Source organism: Poecilia reticulata, chromosome 11, assembly GCF_904066995.2.
Source record: "Poecilia reticulata chromosome 11, P_reticulata-male-v2, whole genome shotgun sequence".
NCBI classification, from domain to species: Eukaryota; Metazoa; Chordata; class Actinopteri; order Cyprinodontiformes; family Poeciliidae; genus Poecilia; species Poecilia reticulata.
In genome coordinates this window covers 5,862,276-5,877,721 of record NC_088840.1, presented here as the reverse complement: position 1 = coordinate 5,877,721, position 15,446 = coordinate 5,862,276, and the positions used below count along the sequence as shown (strand labels likewise).

At 38.6% G+C, this 15,446-nt stretch overlaps 2 protein-coding genes across 3 annotated transcripts; both read right to left on the bottom strand.

The window, feature by feature from the left end:
• Positions 1-1,118: 1,118 nt before the first annotated feature.
• On the bottom strand, positions 1,119-3,359 carry LOC108166688 (collectin-12-like). Of its 2 annotated transcripts, XM_081612884.1 has the most exons (3): positions 2,966-3,359; positions 1,856-2,285; positions 1,119-1,759 (listed from the first exon to the last, which is right to left on the bottom strand). In XM_081612884.1, the coding sequence occupies exons 2-3, from the start codon at positions 2,246-2,248 to the stop codon at positions 1,658-1,660; spliced, it is 495 nt and encodes a 164-aa protein (XP_081469010.1). In that variant the 5' UTR covers positions 2,249-2,285; positions 2,966-3,359; the 3' UTR covers positions 1,119-1,657. The 2 variants fall into 2 exon arrangements, with proteins under 2 accessions (XP_081469010.1, XP_017162832.1); XM_017307343.2 differs by having other exon boundaries at positions 1,856-3,359.
• Positions 3,360-5,901: 2,542 nt separating this feature from the next.
• LOC103472047 (macrophage mannose receptor 1-like) lies at positions 5,902-14,166 on the bottom strand. Its single transcript, XM_081612986.1, has 4 exons — positions 8,879-14,166; positions 8,034-8,414; positions 7,254-7,684; positions 5,902-6,515 (listed from the first exon to the last, which is right to left on the bottom strand). The coding sequence occupies exons 1-4, from the start codon at positions 8,913-8,915 to the stop codon at positions 6,414-6,416; spliced, it is 951 nt and encodes a 316-aa protein (XP_081469112.1). The 5' UTR covers positions 8,916-14,166; the 3' UTR covers positions 5,902-6,413.
• Between the last annotated feature and the right edge of the window lie 1,280 nt (positions 14,167-15,446).

Below are 15,446 nucleotides of genomic sequence, written 5' to 3'. Positions count from 1 at the left end.
TTGTGCAATTTGACATTTCAAAAATACATTTACTGAATGGAATGTGTTTCTATTCAGCAAATTTATTTTTGAAATGTCAAATTGCACAATTATATGCATCCAATGGATGTTGCTACTGGTACAAACCATGAAGAAGATGATGACAGGAAGTAGTTTGAGGACGATGGTGTGGCATGTTTTTTAATTGTGTGAGCAAATTTATTCACGTGCTTTTAATTTTATTATTTAATGAACAATTTTTGACGTTAGCTTAAAATTGACAAAGTCCTGTACACCTTCGTAATGGAAACGCAGCTCATGTTGTTGCTAAAGAGACCTGTCTGTGAACAAGACTGGCTTTATAACAAAGGAGGCCCTGAAGCTCACAAAATGTGCATTTGGCTTTGTAGTTGACCTTAGCTAAGAGTACCTAGATATTGAAACAATAGTGTGTTACTTGCTTCCCATTGTTCTGACATCGTAACTACGACACCATAAGGGGTTTTCTCTTCCTTTGTTTCTAAAATCACCAGCATTTTTGCAACAGTGTTTGGTCTCCCTTTTCCATCAATATATATGCCTCTGTGAAAAGGTTTTTTTTTTCTGTTTTTGATTTATTTGTCACACTTAAATGTTTCACATCATCAGATGAAAAGAGGGAGAAAATCAATGCAAAGCACACTGGGTCTGTGTGGAAAAAGTCATTGTTCACCTTAACTCAAGAAACCCAAATCTTTCAGTTCAGTTTCATTACCAACAGTCAGGCCTTATTGCTGCCAGACTATTGCTGCCAGAATCACCTGAAATAACCTGTAAGGACACATAAAGTAGACTAAAAGGCATTAAAAAGCAACTTTCAAAGTGTATTGAAACCAGTATCTATTGTTCACAGTGAGAACTTCCACTGTTGGAGAAATCCTAAAACACAAAGGCTCAGTTGTATCATCTGTATCATCATTTCTGATGATACAGAAATGTATCATCAGCTGATAAACTGTTTTAGATGTTGTAGTGAATAAAATCTGAGCCTTTAGGAACCATACATAAAGTATTAAACTCAGAAAAAACTTTTTAAACTGTTTATTTTTGAATAAATAACATTTTATTCAAACCATACATAAAGTATTAAACTCAGAAAAAACTTTTTAAACTGTTTATTTTTGAATAAATAACATTTTATGGACAAAAATCAAACATGTATCTCTAAAGTTCCCATAAATCAAATTTGTACATTATGATTATGCAAGTTCTTATGCAAGTTATTGTAGCTTGGTTTGTGAAAGAAACTTTCCTCGAAAAAATAGAGTGTCATCTTAAAAAATATAGTTCAATTAAGTTTATCAAACCTAAATTATTTACATTGGTTTAACTTGACAGCTTAATAAACTTAATATATTCGCTTGGATAAACTTAATTTGATCACTTGTGACAAATGAGCTCAGTTTTTTATTATTTGTTTTAGTTTTTTCATCGTAAGGCATTTTTAATAATTCATGGCTGTGTAGGACCAGCACCAGCTCAGTTCTTCATCCTAAATCAACAAAGGCTAAAAAATATATTTTTATATGAATTTGTCACAAATGTTTCATGAGCTCATTAGTTAATCTGTAAAATGTGACGAGCAACGTTAGGTTTATTTATTACAGAAAACGCACGCAGACACAGGATGCGTTTACACTTATGTCTTCTTCCTCTGCTCCTTGTGAAAAGTGACGCCGTATTTCTTGATCCAGCGCAGTTTAAATTCTGTCAACTCGTCAGAGTTCAACTTTGCATGTAGCTGAAACGATAACAACACACAAGGTTTAGTATGTTAGTCTTTGGCTAAATACTTTGCTTGAAACAAAATGATCAAACGGATCCAGGCTTCTTGTACCTGCTGTAAAATCTGCTGCTGGGCGTCGGGGTCGGTCAGGTTAACCTCGGACTGGAAGCGCAGCTCCAGCCTCCTACTGTATGGAATTAGAGTCTGGCAGATGAACTCATGCTTTTCACTGCAGCCAACATCCCACCACGTTCCGGTGCTCGTATCCACGGCAGCACAGGAAGTCATGTTGGTGACGCCGTTGTTGTCGGGCTGGCCCGTCTCCCAGTTGGTGAAGTGAACTGGGGTAAGGTCAGACCAGTTAGCCCAGAGAGCTCTGTGAAGGCTGATCCAGTGGTTCGTCTCAATCAGTGGGTGGATTTCTTCGTTCTCAGACATGCTCCTCACCGTGATGAGGTCCGTGTAGTGGGATCGACAGTAGTTCTTAGCGTCGTTCCAAAACATAACGGTTTCCACTAAATGTATTTTGAGCGGCCCTGTTCTGTAAGCAGAAAAAACCCCAAGAATAACATACATGCTTAAGCTTCTTTAAGTTGGATTCTCGATGATAGTTCTGCAGTTCTTCCATTTCCTGATGATGGATTGAACACTGCTCTGTCAGATGTTCATGTATAATCCTTCTACTTCTCAATCGTATGCCACTTTGTGCTGGTCTTTCCCATCAAATTCCAATGAAATATGTATCCAAGTTTGTGGTTGTAATGTGACAAAATATGGAAAAGTTTTCACCCATCTTTCTTGCAAACCTCAGATGTCTGCGTGCGTGCATCACCGGCGCGAACGCCACATTACATGTGGACTTTAAATGATTTAGTTGAACGACTCTTTTAACAGGCCTCAGGGATGATGCAACAAAAGCACTTCGTAGAATGCTGAAAAGAATATATGTGAGCATTGGCTTTAATTCAGAGAAGTTGTGTGTTGCATCATCCTTCCATCCTGATAAAACAACCATCCAAATAAATCATTCAAAGCCCGAAGTTAATGTGGCGTTACTGCCCTTGATGTATGCAGCAAACTTCTGACTGGACCTATGTTTCCACTGAAGTGAAAAGCCTTTTTTATTTTTACTATGCTTTTGTGGAGATGGATGTCAGGGAGCAGAAGTTGTACTCTGTCTTTTAGTAACTAAACTTAGTTTAAGAAACCCAAAGATCTCACCGTGGAAACAGATAAAGGGACGTTCTGTGTCACAAATCTCGTCTCGCCAAAGCCCAGCTTGCGTAATCACCGCACACGCCTCTTTGGAGCCTAAAGTGTTAGGCTCACCATTTTTCCAGTTACTAAAATCTTCAGGGTTAAAATCTTCGTCTCCAATTACCCACTTCCAGTTCGCTGTGTTGTCGAAAAGGCTCATCCAGGCAAATTTTTCAGGTTCCTGAACTTTCTGGAGCAGACTGTCGCTTTCCTCTGGGCTGTCCACGGTGGCCAGGTTGGCGTACGTCTCTCTGCAGTACCGCTGAGCTTCAGCCCATGTCTTGGGGCTGCTCACGTAGTGGTACTCACGAAACAGGTTGGTAGACAGAACATAAACCCCTGCTGGGTAAGGATAATAATAAAATAACTATGAAGCTTTTTTTCTTTGTTTTTTTTAAGAAAATGGAAACATTGTTTCATTTTCCCCCTGAAAGAAAACTCACCTGATAAGGTGAGAACAAGTAGTAGTGTCTTCCTCATCCTGTAAATTTAAACATTTTAAATATTAGTTTTTAAATAATGGCTTAAAAAAACAAAGCACAAAACGTTTAGATTACACCTCCTGTTTCATATGAAGAGAAAAGGCAAAAATAAAAACTTAGTGGACATTTAGGATTGATCAATTGGGGATATTTTGGATATTTAACATTTGAGAGATATCTCCTTCAAGTTTAAGACTTAATGAATGGTTTATTTGTAAATTGTTAATAAATAAAAGCATGACCAAATAAGGAACATACAATAGACTTACTTGGACTTGAAGACGGCTCTGGTATCCTGCTTGGATCTTTGCTTTGATGAAAAGAATCTGCTAACCTTTATTCTATTTCTCCTCCTTATTTTCAGTACTTAAACCCAATCTGAGTAATTTGCTGCTTTCATTAGAACAGGATGTAAACAAATACAAATGAACTGTGTGAAATGAGGCGGCTAACCTTGCCCTGGCATTAGGGAAAATACCGTCCTGAAGACATTTAGTGGTTGTTAATAGCGCAGATGTTTTGTGTTTTACTGTTTTCCATTTTCAAGTCAAGCATTCAGCAAGGCATTACTTAAACATAAAAAGGAAGAAGTTTGCCTCTTAGCAATGTACCGTATTTGTGTGTTTCTAAGCCATTCACACCAAATTTAGCTAAATCCAACAGTTAAATTCAAAACAGAGCAGAAACTATTTTTAGTCATCAAAATACATTGTAATGTCAAAGACATGCAGAGGTAGTACAACAAGCAGTTTTCAATAAATGTTATTTACTTAAGGACAAAAGCTTTATACACCAAAAAGTAATTGTCCTTTGAAGCTAATAATCATGGTAGCAATATCTAATAATCAGTGTTTTGCAATTCTGTTGGGGTATTTTTATTTTATCTTTTAGACTCGTCTTTGTCAGAAACAACCAATCAGAGCCAAGAGGAGAGTGAGTCAACCTCATGAACGCGCTGATAAATGTGTTAAAGGCAGAGAAACAACAAAAGGGCTTGTCTGTCGTCATACGTGGCCATGCTGACTAGCCTTAGCGTCAGCATGGCCACTGGGAGAACTGAGAGAACTGCCTTCAGCTCCCCCCCCAGATTACCTGTCTAGATGCAGTGACAGCTTCAACAAATGTAACTTTTTTAAAAAATTTTTTTTTATAAAAGTTACACTCTGTAGCTTTAAACCTTCTCAGTTGGATTTTGGTGTTTGACCCATTCAGAGGTGGTTCTGCTCCACAGCCTAAATGTTCTGGAGCTCAAAGTAACAAGCTTATGGTTAGATTTTCTGATTGAGCAAAGAACTCAATCTACCATCAATTACAGGAAGTCGCCCATGCCCTATAACTGGTCCAGATTTGACCAGTGGTTGGTTTAGCAGTTAGCCCAGCAGAATTTACAGTAGAAATCGTTGTAGCACAGCAAGAACTGTAGAACACGTTCCTTCACTTGAACGGTCAACACTTACAGTGTAATAATGGATGATGAAATGGCCAACTTTCAATTAAAGATTTTTAAATGTTTGTGTCCTTACCTCAAGGAGAATGGATCAGTCGAGTGAACGGGCAAACGACACACACTGTTGTTCTTGTGGTTTATGTACTTTAAAAAGATTTTTTTTTAAAATAGGATGCAAAAGAACACTAAAATTATAAATCGGACATAATATGTCCCGTAGAATTGACTTTTAATACATGCTTTAACCAAATATCTTTTTAATGGCATAAAAACGACTGGGAATCCATTCAAAGTGGCAAATACGAACATAGATGAATTTATTTTCATTCTCTTTGTGAGAAGAATTGATTACATGAGCGAAGCCACATGTAAGTCTGTGTTCGACAGAAATATAAGTTTTTCCCCAGTGGTTCTTTAAATACCAGAAGCCAGCAGACACAACTTAAGAGGCTGGTCATGGTTGTAAGGCAACCCTAGTTTCATTACATTCTACATTATGATACATAATATTTCTTTATATTATACACCTGAAATGCACTTAGTTGGCTTCCACTAAAAATATCTTTTCCTAATTTAATTCACAGTAAATTTACCCTTATTTTATAATCTGTGGTTGATTTTGGTAAAAACTCAAAAGGTACCCTAATCAAAATTCAGGAACATGCAATTCCTTGTCTTTTAAGGTCAAATTGACTTTTTTTTTCATGCCAAGAAAAATATCTATCATCATGCATATTTTACTCCAAGCCTGCAATTAAATTTCTATGTTTTTAATATTCTTTTGAAGTAAATAAGTCTGTTAGCAGTCCCTATTAACCTCACACAAACGGAATTTGCTTAAAACAAAAACTAATTTGTAAAAATCTCAACATTAACGTTGCAAATCTCAAACATTAACGTTGCAAAACAACGTTAATGTTTTGCACCTCAAATGCCGAATTGTGACATTAATAAGTTTACACAGTTTATTGTTGGTTTAATCTGATTTATTAAGTTACTCAAACATTTTGTAATCAAAGACAAACCGTAATTCAGATCACACAAGTATTATTTCATTTTAAACTACAGATGAGCTTTAGAAATGAGTAAAAATAAAACAAAATAAAAATAAAGGTAATGGAATTTTAAAGCAAGTCATATCATTTACTATAATAAAACTTCAGTTAAAGAGTAAAGCAAACTATATGTATGATGTAACCCAACGTTAGACTGTAGTACAAGTCATTATTCACAAACAATTTTTCAAGACTTTTGAACCACAGTCCGTCAATTTTCCAACCTCATAAAACAAAGCAGAGCAAAAGAAACAATGTTTCATGTTCACATAATGCGTAGACAGACATTTATAGGGGAAAAAAGTCTTCTGCTTCTCCCATCTGAAACGTAAATAGATGACTGAATAAAAAAAACAAATATATCTTTGACTAACTGTTACAAATGCTGCTGAAATAATAAGACAACATTTTAAAAAGCTGAATTTTTCTTATGTTTTTTCCTTTGTATCCTTGTGAAAAATCTGCCTGTCTTTCTCGATCCATCGGAGCTTGAAGTCTGTTAGTCCATCAGCCTCCAGTTTAGCGTGGAGCTAAATGAAAGAAAAAACTGATTAGTTTTTGTGGTGGATTGTTTAAGTGCTGTCCAGTTGATCAAAGCATATTGTCACATGTCTTACTGACTGAATTTTCTGTAAATAATACAAACATGATGGCTAATATAGTTATATAATACAATCTCCATATCTAGATAGTCAAACAAAGCAAAGGAGATATTCTAATTGCTAGTCTTTATAAATATTAAGTATCCATTTCAGCCTTTTCTGTATGTGATACATCGTGATGAGTTTTTTGTACAATTAAGTAATTTTTAATTTGGTTATTGAGCTGGTTCCCTATAAAGTATTGTGCTAAAACCAGTTTACTTTAATTGATGAGTTTCTGCAACATCCAAGATATTATGTACAGTGTTACAATAGTCAACAAATAAGAATATAATTGTGCAACACACAATTCAATTGTGCAATTGAAAAGTGCAACACATGAATTAATTGCATATGGTATGATAAGTTCAAGCCTTTTGTTTCTGTTAATTGTGGTGAATTTCTGCTCACAGCTGATGGAAACTCAGAGGTAACGGAGATTTTACCTTTGAACACTAAAAAACTATTTCTAATACACAAATGTGAGCCAATTCGGAATGCATTCTCTAATTTATTGATTAGAAGTAACTCTGCACTCAAATTCTGCACTTTCCCTTTAGATTTGCTATCGTTATAGATTAAGTTCTCAAATTAGAGAGGAAACACAATTTTTCAGGCTTCCTGTACCTGCTGTAAAATCTGCTGCTGGGTGTCGGGGTCGTTCAGGTCGGCCTCGGACTGGAAGCGCAGCTCCAACCTTCTACTGGATGGAATCAGAGTCTGACAGATGAACTCGTGCTCTTCACTACAATCAACATCCCACCACGTTCCAGTGCTCATATCCACGGCAGCACAGGAAGTCATGTTGATGCTGCCTTTGTTGTCGGGCTGGCCCGTCTCCCAGTTAGTGAAGGTCAGTAGGCTGTGGTCAGACCAGTTAGCCCACAGGTCTCTGTAAAGGCCGATCCAGTAGTTCCTCTCAATCAGTGGGTGGATTTCATCGTTCTGAGACGTGTTCCACACTCTTACCAGGTCTGTGTGTTTGGACCGACAGTAGTTCTTAGCATCTTCCCAAAACATGAATGTATTCACTACTACGTATTTAGAAGGGCCGTGTTCTACAAGAAAAGAAAAAAACAGCAAAAAATAAACTTCACTTATATTCTCTTTTTTTAACACTCCTACGGTTGTAGAACGATGCTCAGAAGGAGCACAGAAAATGTCACGGACAGACAGTGGAAAAGTGGGGGCTCGTCCGGTCAGACTGTCAATTTCTGAAACCGCACAGAAAAAAACAGCAAAAACAGACAAACCTCACTCATTCTCTTCTTTGAAACTACTATAGATGTTTTTCTTCTACTGTTTTTAATCCTTACCTGACCTAAATATATTCACTTCTGATGGTTTTATTGTCCCACTTTTCATCTTTGCCACTCGATTTGGAAAATGAAAAGTGGAGTTACCTACCGTCAAAGCAGATAAAAGGGCGCTCGGTGTTGCAGATTTCATCCCGCCAGCCTCCTATCCAGTTCATCACTATGCAGCTCTGCTTGCCGCCATAGTTGTCAGGCTGATTCAGTTCCCAAGGTGGGAAACTGTTATTGCCGACAAAGTCATCATCTCCCATTGTCCACTTCCAGCCCGTTGTGTTGTCGTAAAGCCCGATCCAGGCAAACTGTCCGGATCCCTGCAATTCAAGGAGCAGTCTGTCGTTTTCCTCTGGGCTGTCCACGGTGGCCAGGTCAGCGTACGTCTCTCTGCAGTACCGCTGAGCTTCAGCCCACGTCTTGGGGCTGCTCACGTAGTGGTACTCACGAAACAGGTTGGTAGACAGAACATAAACCCCCGCTGGAAAAGAGAATTTTTTTTTAAATATTACCTCATCTTATAACACATCTTCTGTAAACAATTGATATTATACAAATATTAGAATATAAGCTGTGAAACCAGCAGTGGGAAATGAGCTCAAACAGCTACATGAACAATCCTTATTGTACTGTTAGTTGCTGTAGTCCAGCAAATGCCATCAATTAGCGTTTAATATTTTGCCTTTTTTTTTTATCGAAAGAACAATTAATAATATGATTACTGCCCATGTAAACAACTGATGACCTTTCACAAAAGCTACAGCATTCATGGTAAGATTATAGTGGACTGACAAGGTCTGAATCTCTTCACGTTCTACAAAATCACTACTGTATGACATCTGTCCACTGGAGGTATTGAAAATAACTTCATATAACTTATATCTGTATAAAAACATCAGACCTGTCCCTTTGAGTTTCACCCTTCTGCACAACTGACAGACTGACCTGAGAAGGCGAGGACAAGCAGGAGCGTCCGCTTCATTCTGAAAAAAGCGAAACACCGGAATAGCTGTACAAAATAGTTTTGAAGAAATACAAATACAGTGGATCAAAGATGGCAGCAAATGTTAATTTCAAGCTTTTACTTTCCCAACTAAAACAACAGGCAGTTATAAACAGGTGAATTTAAGCTGAAGTCGTTGAAAGTACTCCTGATTTCCCACGTCTGTGGTTCAGACAAGAAAAATAAAATGTACAGATGAATCAGTAAACGTGTAAACGCACACATTAAATAATTTTACCTTGTAACAGGAAAAGAAGCACCTGTTCTTATGCCCTGCTGCTTGCTTTCTTTGGATTAGAAAACCCTCCTACCATTAGGAAGATTTTTCTTAGCTTTGTTCCATTTCTCCCCTCCTTTTTTTGGTTGCTATGCAAAGTCATTCTCCATAATTGGACACTGCCAATAACATGCAAATCTAGCATGTGAAATTTAGCGTTTGACTTTGACCAATAGCATAATCAAAGTGTAATAGATTGTGTTATCCATCATGGAGGCTAGCACACCCTTCAATGCTGAATTGCTTTAATTCAGCTGCAATGGACGGTTTTCGAGCTTGTACGGCCTATTTAAGGTCATGCCAGAACATCTCACTCAGATTTGAATCTGTGCTCTTGGACTTTAACTTTAGGCCACAAACTGGTGGCTAGACATACTCTGTCCAGATTTTCTGGATGAATCAGAATTCATGGTTTCATAAACTATAACAGGACAGTCTGTTTCTGGAATAGCCAGCAAAGCAACGCAAGAGCAACGCACTGACAGCATCCTGTTTGACTGTCGGTATCATGTAATTTTTATTCTGAAATTATGCTTCTTAAGAATTATCCAGATGTTTTTACGTGGTGTGAGATTGGCATTTTTGTTGTTTTTGGTCAGCGGTAGTTTTTACCTTGGAACTCTCCCATGAATGCAATTGTTGCTTGGTTTCCTATTAATGTAGAATTTTGAAAATGGGTGGACTTTCCCTTCTAAGGAAATTTGGTGGTTTGGTAACTACCGGGAAGGTCCTTCATGTTTTCACTATTTGTACATAACAGCTCTAGATGAAGTTTACTGAAGTCTGAAAACCTTACAAATTGCTCCAAACTGATAAATAACAATGTCCTTGTTGCTATTTCGGTTGTTTTATCCCACTTTATTTTATCATGTAGGTTGTAATTCTTTGTTTTTATCGGTCTGACAGCATTCAGTTCTGAGTCTTGGTTAGGTTTTGCTAGCATTTGAAGAATAATTAACATGTCCTGCTGATTTCCTGACTTGGAACTGGGCTAAAGGGGATTTGAAGTTAAAATTTGAGGCAAGTAACCCACAGGCAGTAAGCATGTTTCAATAGTAAGCTGAAAAACTGGTGGAACTAGCTAGTGGTTGTACTTTGCTATGCTAGCTAATCAGCAGTCCTATATAACTGTGTTTCCATCAGTGTGTTTTTTTCTATGAGCATTTAGAAGTGTTTGCATCAGAAATGGTGATGAAAACGGCAAAATGGGAAATGACTTCATCATCACATAAAACTTAATTATGAATATTGCATTTTGGACGTCACGTAGTCCAAAATCTCTCTGAGATTGAAGCTATTTTGTAGCTTCTTAATCAGTCGAGTTTATTTGCATCACACATTTCAGGACAGTTATCACAAATACTATGGGATTACTTCACACTTTGCATTTAGGTGGACTTTATCCACCTCTTTCTGTGTGACACAAAATCACAGAAGTGTGAATAAATAATTTGCTGCTGCAGCTTGAAGTACTTTTAAATCCAGGTGATTTTTTATTTTTTTTTCCCACTTAAAACTTGGAAATCCTGGTTTCTGCGTTCAAACGAAAACACCCAAGAGCGTGTCGTTTTTCATAAGGTCCGTCTGTACCTGGACCAGATCTCATTTGTTTTTTAGCCCGGCCTACGACTGCCCGTGATAAATGCGTGCTGTAATTATGTAAAAATCAAGTCCACCGCCTCATTGCTTGTGTGAAGAGAGCCCAGACTCCTATTTCCCTGCATCCATAAGGCGGTGAAATGAGGCGTGTGACCTTCCGCTCCAGGGTTGTTCAGGCCATTATGTAAGCAAACTAAGGGTGGCAGACAGTTCACAACCGGAATTAGAGATTATTATCCTCTAGATGTAGTTGAGAATTTTTTTATTATTATTATTTTTCTCTCAAAGGATAAATTATTTATCCTTTGAGCAGGGCGGCGGATGAATCACACGTATGACTTTGGGTTGAACTGAACATCACTCAAGCAAAAGTTCTCCCAAAACATCCGACCTCTGAGCACTGCACGGCTTGTTGCCTGGCACAGATTGTATCGACAGCACTGACCTTCAATATTAGCGCCTGAGCCAATTGAGATGGAGATCTTTGGCGTGTGACCTTTGACCCTTTTGAGTCAGAGGCACCAGTTGAAAACAGTTTCAGTCTCAGTGCTGAACAGATGGACCCAGATTGTCTCTCAGACATGGTAGGAATCTGACTGGAGGTGTAACAATATTTTGTTCAAGGTGCCCTCTTGTGGCCATTTGTTGAATTTGCTCCCGTCTTGTTCAGATATTTAATGGCAACCGACTGCTTCTGTCTGTAGCAATGAGTTAAGAATAAAAGAAAAAAAAGCCCCAAATGTTTAGCTTTTGTGCTTTCTGAAGTTAAAGGGATAGTTCAGAGTTTTTGAATTGAGATTGTGTTAAACGGTTTGCAATCTTCATTCCTCATAAATCCACAAGTTTGTTCTGAAGGTGGAAGCTGACGTCTAATCTGAGATTGAAGCTATTTTGTAGCTTCTTAATCAGTCGAGTTTATTTGCATCACACATTTCAGCAACAAGGCAGCTCAAAGTGCTTTACATCATAAAAACAGAAACATCAAAAACATCATGCGGTCACTGAGAAACCAGTAACAAGCATTACAGTTTGTCGAGTGTCATCACCAAAGTTTGAATGAATTTGCATGAGATGATTATGTTGAAAGATTCCCAGGCAATTCATTAATTTCCCATAAAGTCTCAAAAACTGTAGAACGGTTTTAGAAGTGATTGTATGTTTAGTTTGCTCTGGTTTTATTTAGATCGTCTCTCCAGGGAAATATCTTGCCGGAGCGGGGATTATGGGTTTCACGGCTGATCTTTCTCACGAAAACAGAGCTTTCTTCTGTGGCTTAACCCATGAGGATGACGAAAGCAGGGAAAAAGAAACTAAAGGCCCAGAACTTTGACATGAAAACTGAGAGGCAGTGACACACTTCTCGGATGTTAAACGGAAGCTGCAGATATTTTTTTTTTTTGTGTGTCATACACAAAATCAGAATGTCGTGTTTAATTTTGGTGTGTTTTTTTTTTTTTTTTGGCCAATGGATACATTTGAAATATATCATTTTTAATAAGGGTATGTAATTGTTCATCCTGAGCTGATTAGGAAAAAATACACATCAAATGTATTTTTCATTCATTGGCGATCATTAAAACTGCCTTTAATACACCAAACACAGGAGCTAAAGCAAGGTCCTACACCTGCTGAAAAGATACTTGTAAGTTAATTTTGTCTTTAAAATTGTATTAAAATATCTGAAGTACAAACTAGACCAAAAGTATTTAAGATTTCGTGTTTTTGCAGCAAAGACAACCTAAAAACCAAACACATTATTATTGCTAAAAATGAATCAAACCCATGACTGGCATTGTGCCATGCCTTTTGCATTTAAATCTATAAACTACAGTTGGCATCATTAATCATCCTAGGGTTACTAATTACTTTTTTCCCCTAAGGCTTTGAGTTCCGGCAGTTCAGCTTATCCTCTTATTTCTGCAGGTGAAAGGCCCGTTTGTCGAGAACAACAGCAATTCTTTTCTTCTGACTCAGCTGATTGAAATTCTGCCAGCAATTTTTTATTTTTTTTTTTCTTTCAAACTTGAATTTTCATGCAAATTTCTGGTGCCAAGTTGTAAATGACAGCAATAACGTCATTAAAAACAGGAGGAAAAACTAGATGGCGTGTGTGGCTAATGGAGGAAGATGGATGTGTGTCTACCCTGAATTGACGCCTCTAAGGGAATTCGCCTGTCTGCTTGGTGACTCACGCTCAGGTTGTCTGCCTCAATCTCGTGTGTGACCGTCTGTAAGCAAAACGCAGCTTAATGTGTCGCTAATCACATATTTAAAAAAAAAAAAAAAAAGAGGGGGGTTGGGGGGTTTGCTCAGCAGAAGTGCCGTGTTTCTTCCCGACAGCAGATGGCGATGTTGCCTTCAAGTTTGAGCGGAATTCCCAGGCCACTTTCTCCTCTTCCTCCAGTTCGGCGCGGATCGCAACAGGGTCTTTTTGCCATGCCGGTCACGCCCCGCGCAGATATCAGCCTGTTTCTCCGACACATGCAGTGTCACATCCCTAATAAAACGCACGTGCAGAAGCATCCAGGCTCACTCACAGTCTGACAGGTTTTTTTTTCTTCTTTTTTTTTTTTTTTTTGAAACCCTCCACACCTCCACAAACTAAAATTCCACCTTCATCCAAGCTGTAGCTCTTATACATGCTATTTTTAAACGAGCCTTTACAAACTAAACACCAAAAGCTGCAGCTCACGCAATCCTAACTCTTAATTACGTTAATCAGCGAGTGAGAAAAGCGTGAGAGCGGGAAACACAGGTGGAAAAACCGACTCGCGCGCCGTAATTGATCTGACATTTCTGCAGTCCGGAGCGAGCTGGTTGGAATTAGCGGTTGTCTGGCACTGGCAGCTGCGGTTGCGCCAACAGATTTAATCTTTATTAATATTATTTTAATTTCAAAGCAAAGATAAAGATTCTTAATGAAACAGTTGTGGCATTGTTGCCAATTACACTTTAACTTAACGACCGGTTCAAACAACAGGACTGGACAAGAAAAGACACTTAAAAAAAACAACAACAAAAAAAACCAGTCTGCTTGTGTTGAATCATGATTCTGAAATCTGTGTTGACTGCAAACCCTGGAAGCGTTTCAGCGTGCAGATTGGCACGGCTCATTGCTGTGGTTTTACTGTTTTAGCAATAAAATGGCCACCAAACAAACAAACAAACAGGTTTTTTTTTTTTCCTTTTTCTTTTTTGGAGAAAAAAAATACCATTACACACACACATACACACACAGATACACACACATATTAAAGCACCATCTCCCTACATGTGGGAGACAGAGAGACCATCACCATGGAAACAAACGTCATGTAGCCCAGTCTCCCACCATCCGAAACTACCACCACCACCACCACCGCCGCCCCTTCCCCAATATGAACTCACCCCCCCACTCCTCTCTCTGTTGCTGCCTCCATTTCCTATTCTGAACAACATCCATCTTCCCAAAAACAGCCACCCCTCCACTGCCTCCATCCCTTCTCCCCCCTCCCCCTCCCCCACTTTTTCCTACCTACATTGTTCCTCATTTAGATTGCAATAAATATTTCTACACCGTGTACACAACCCCTGACTGCTGTCGGACAAATTTGTCTCTTCCCACCATGGCTGCCTGTGAATTTGGCTTGATGCATGTAGAAATGTGCTGAAGATGAGAGACATCAAGTAGGAGTCTGTGAGGTGGGATTGGTATGGGGGAAGGGGTACCAAGATGGGCCAATAGGATTGCACCAACTGGTGTAGAGAAGCCTCCTCTGCAGCTCTATAATTAACCTCCTCCTTCCTGTATCCATTTGATATATCTGGATGAACCAGTTTGACGATTCTGTATTTTTAGCAGGAATTAGCAGAAATCTGATTTTTCTTTTTGTTGGATGTATTGAATCAGTAGTCCCCCCCAACGTCTCCTCCATCGCCTCACCCCAGTGTGACCGCAGCATGCTGGGAGATGTAGTCATGCCACTGCCCTGCCCTCTGGTGACTCCTCTACTGAGAAGAGAACTACAGCTGAACCTCTCAAGTTCTCCCCTCTTTTGTTCAGATCTGTTTTGTTCTGATGTGCTGCTCTCACTGGCCCATTTTACATGAAATAAATGGAATTGATTTATTGGCAGAACCTCTGCTAGTAGAAATAAGTGGTGCCTGTCACAGATGTTAAATCACTATGACGCAAACATAGAAACAAGACAAAACCTCAAGATAAATGTGCTTAAAAGCCTGTCAATATAAAAGTGTCTTTAACTTCTCGGGGTGTTTTCATGCCGGTAGACTCGCTTCAGTCGGGGACCAAAATTGTTACTTTTGTTACATTTTCAGCTGGTGAGGATCAATTTCATTCTGTCAAAAAAACCAAACCCTTTGAAAAACCTGTTCTCCTCCTCGCCTGTGGTGGCGCTGCACCAAAACCCACTGAGGGAAATTGCATAAAAACCTCAGAATAACCATGGGCGCAACTTAATTCTTCACATAATGCAAACAAAAATGAAGTAGCGTCAGATTTTAGCTGTTGTAGCATTTCTCTTTTGTCTTTGGTAAAAGACCACAAGTCATTTTCCTGTTCTCGTTTGACTCGCACATTTGTTTTACTTGTACTTTACCCAGAATACTTTGCGATGTAGTCCACTTCCTGCTTT

Coding starts and splice junctions, on each gene's coding strand:
- LOC108166688 (XM_017307343.2), bottom strand. CDS start 2,320: ATGTATGTTATTCTTGGGGTTTTTTCTGCTTACAGAACAGGGCCGCTC. Junction 1,760..1,855: donor AGCAGCAGATTTTACAGCAG/GTACAAGAAGCC, acceptor TTATCGTTTCAG/CTACATGCAAAGTTGAACTC.
- LOC103472047 (XM_081612986.1), bottom strand. CDS start 8,915: ATGAAGCGGACGCTCCTGCTTGTCCTCGCCTTCTCAG. Junction 8,415..8,878: donor GCTTGTCCTCGCCTTCTCAG/GTCAGTCTGTCA, acceptor TCTCTTTTCCAG/CGGGGGTTTATGTTCTGTCT. Junction 7,685..8,033: donor CCCTTTTATCTGCTTTGACG/GTAGGTAACTCC, acceptor CTTTTCTTGTAG/AACACGGCCCTTCTAAATAC.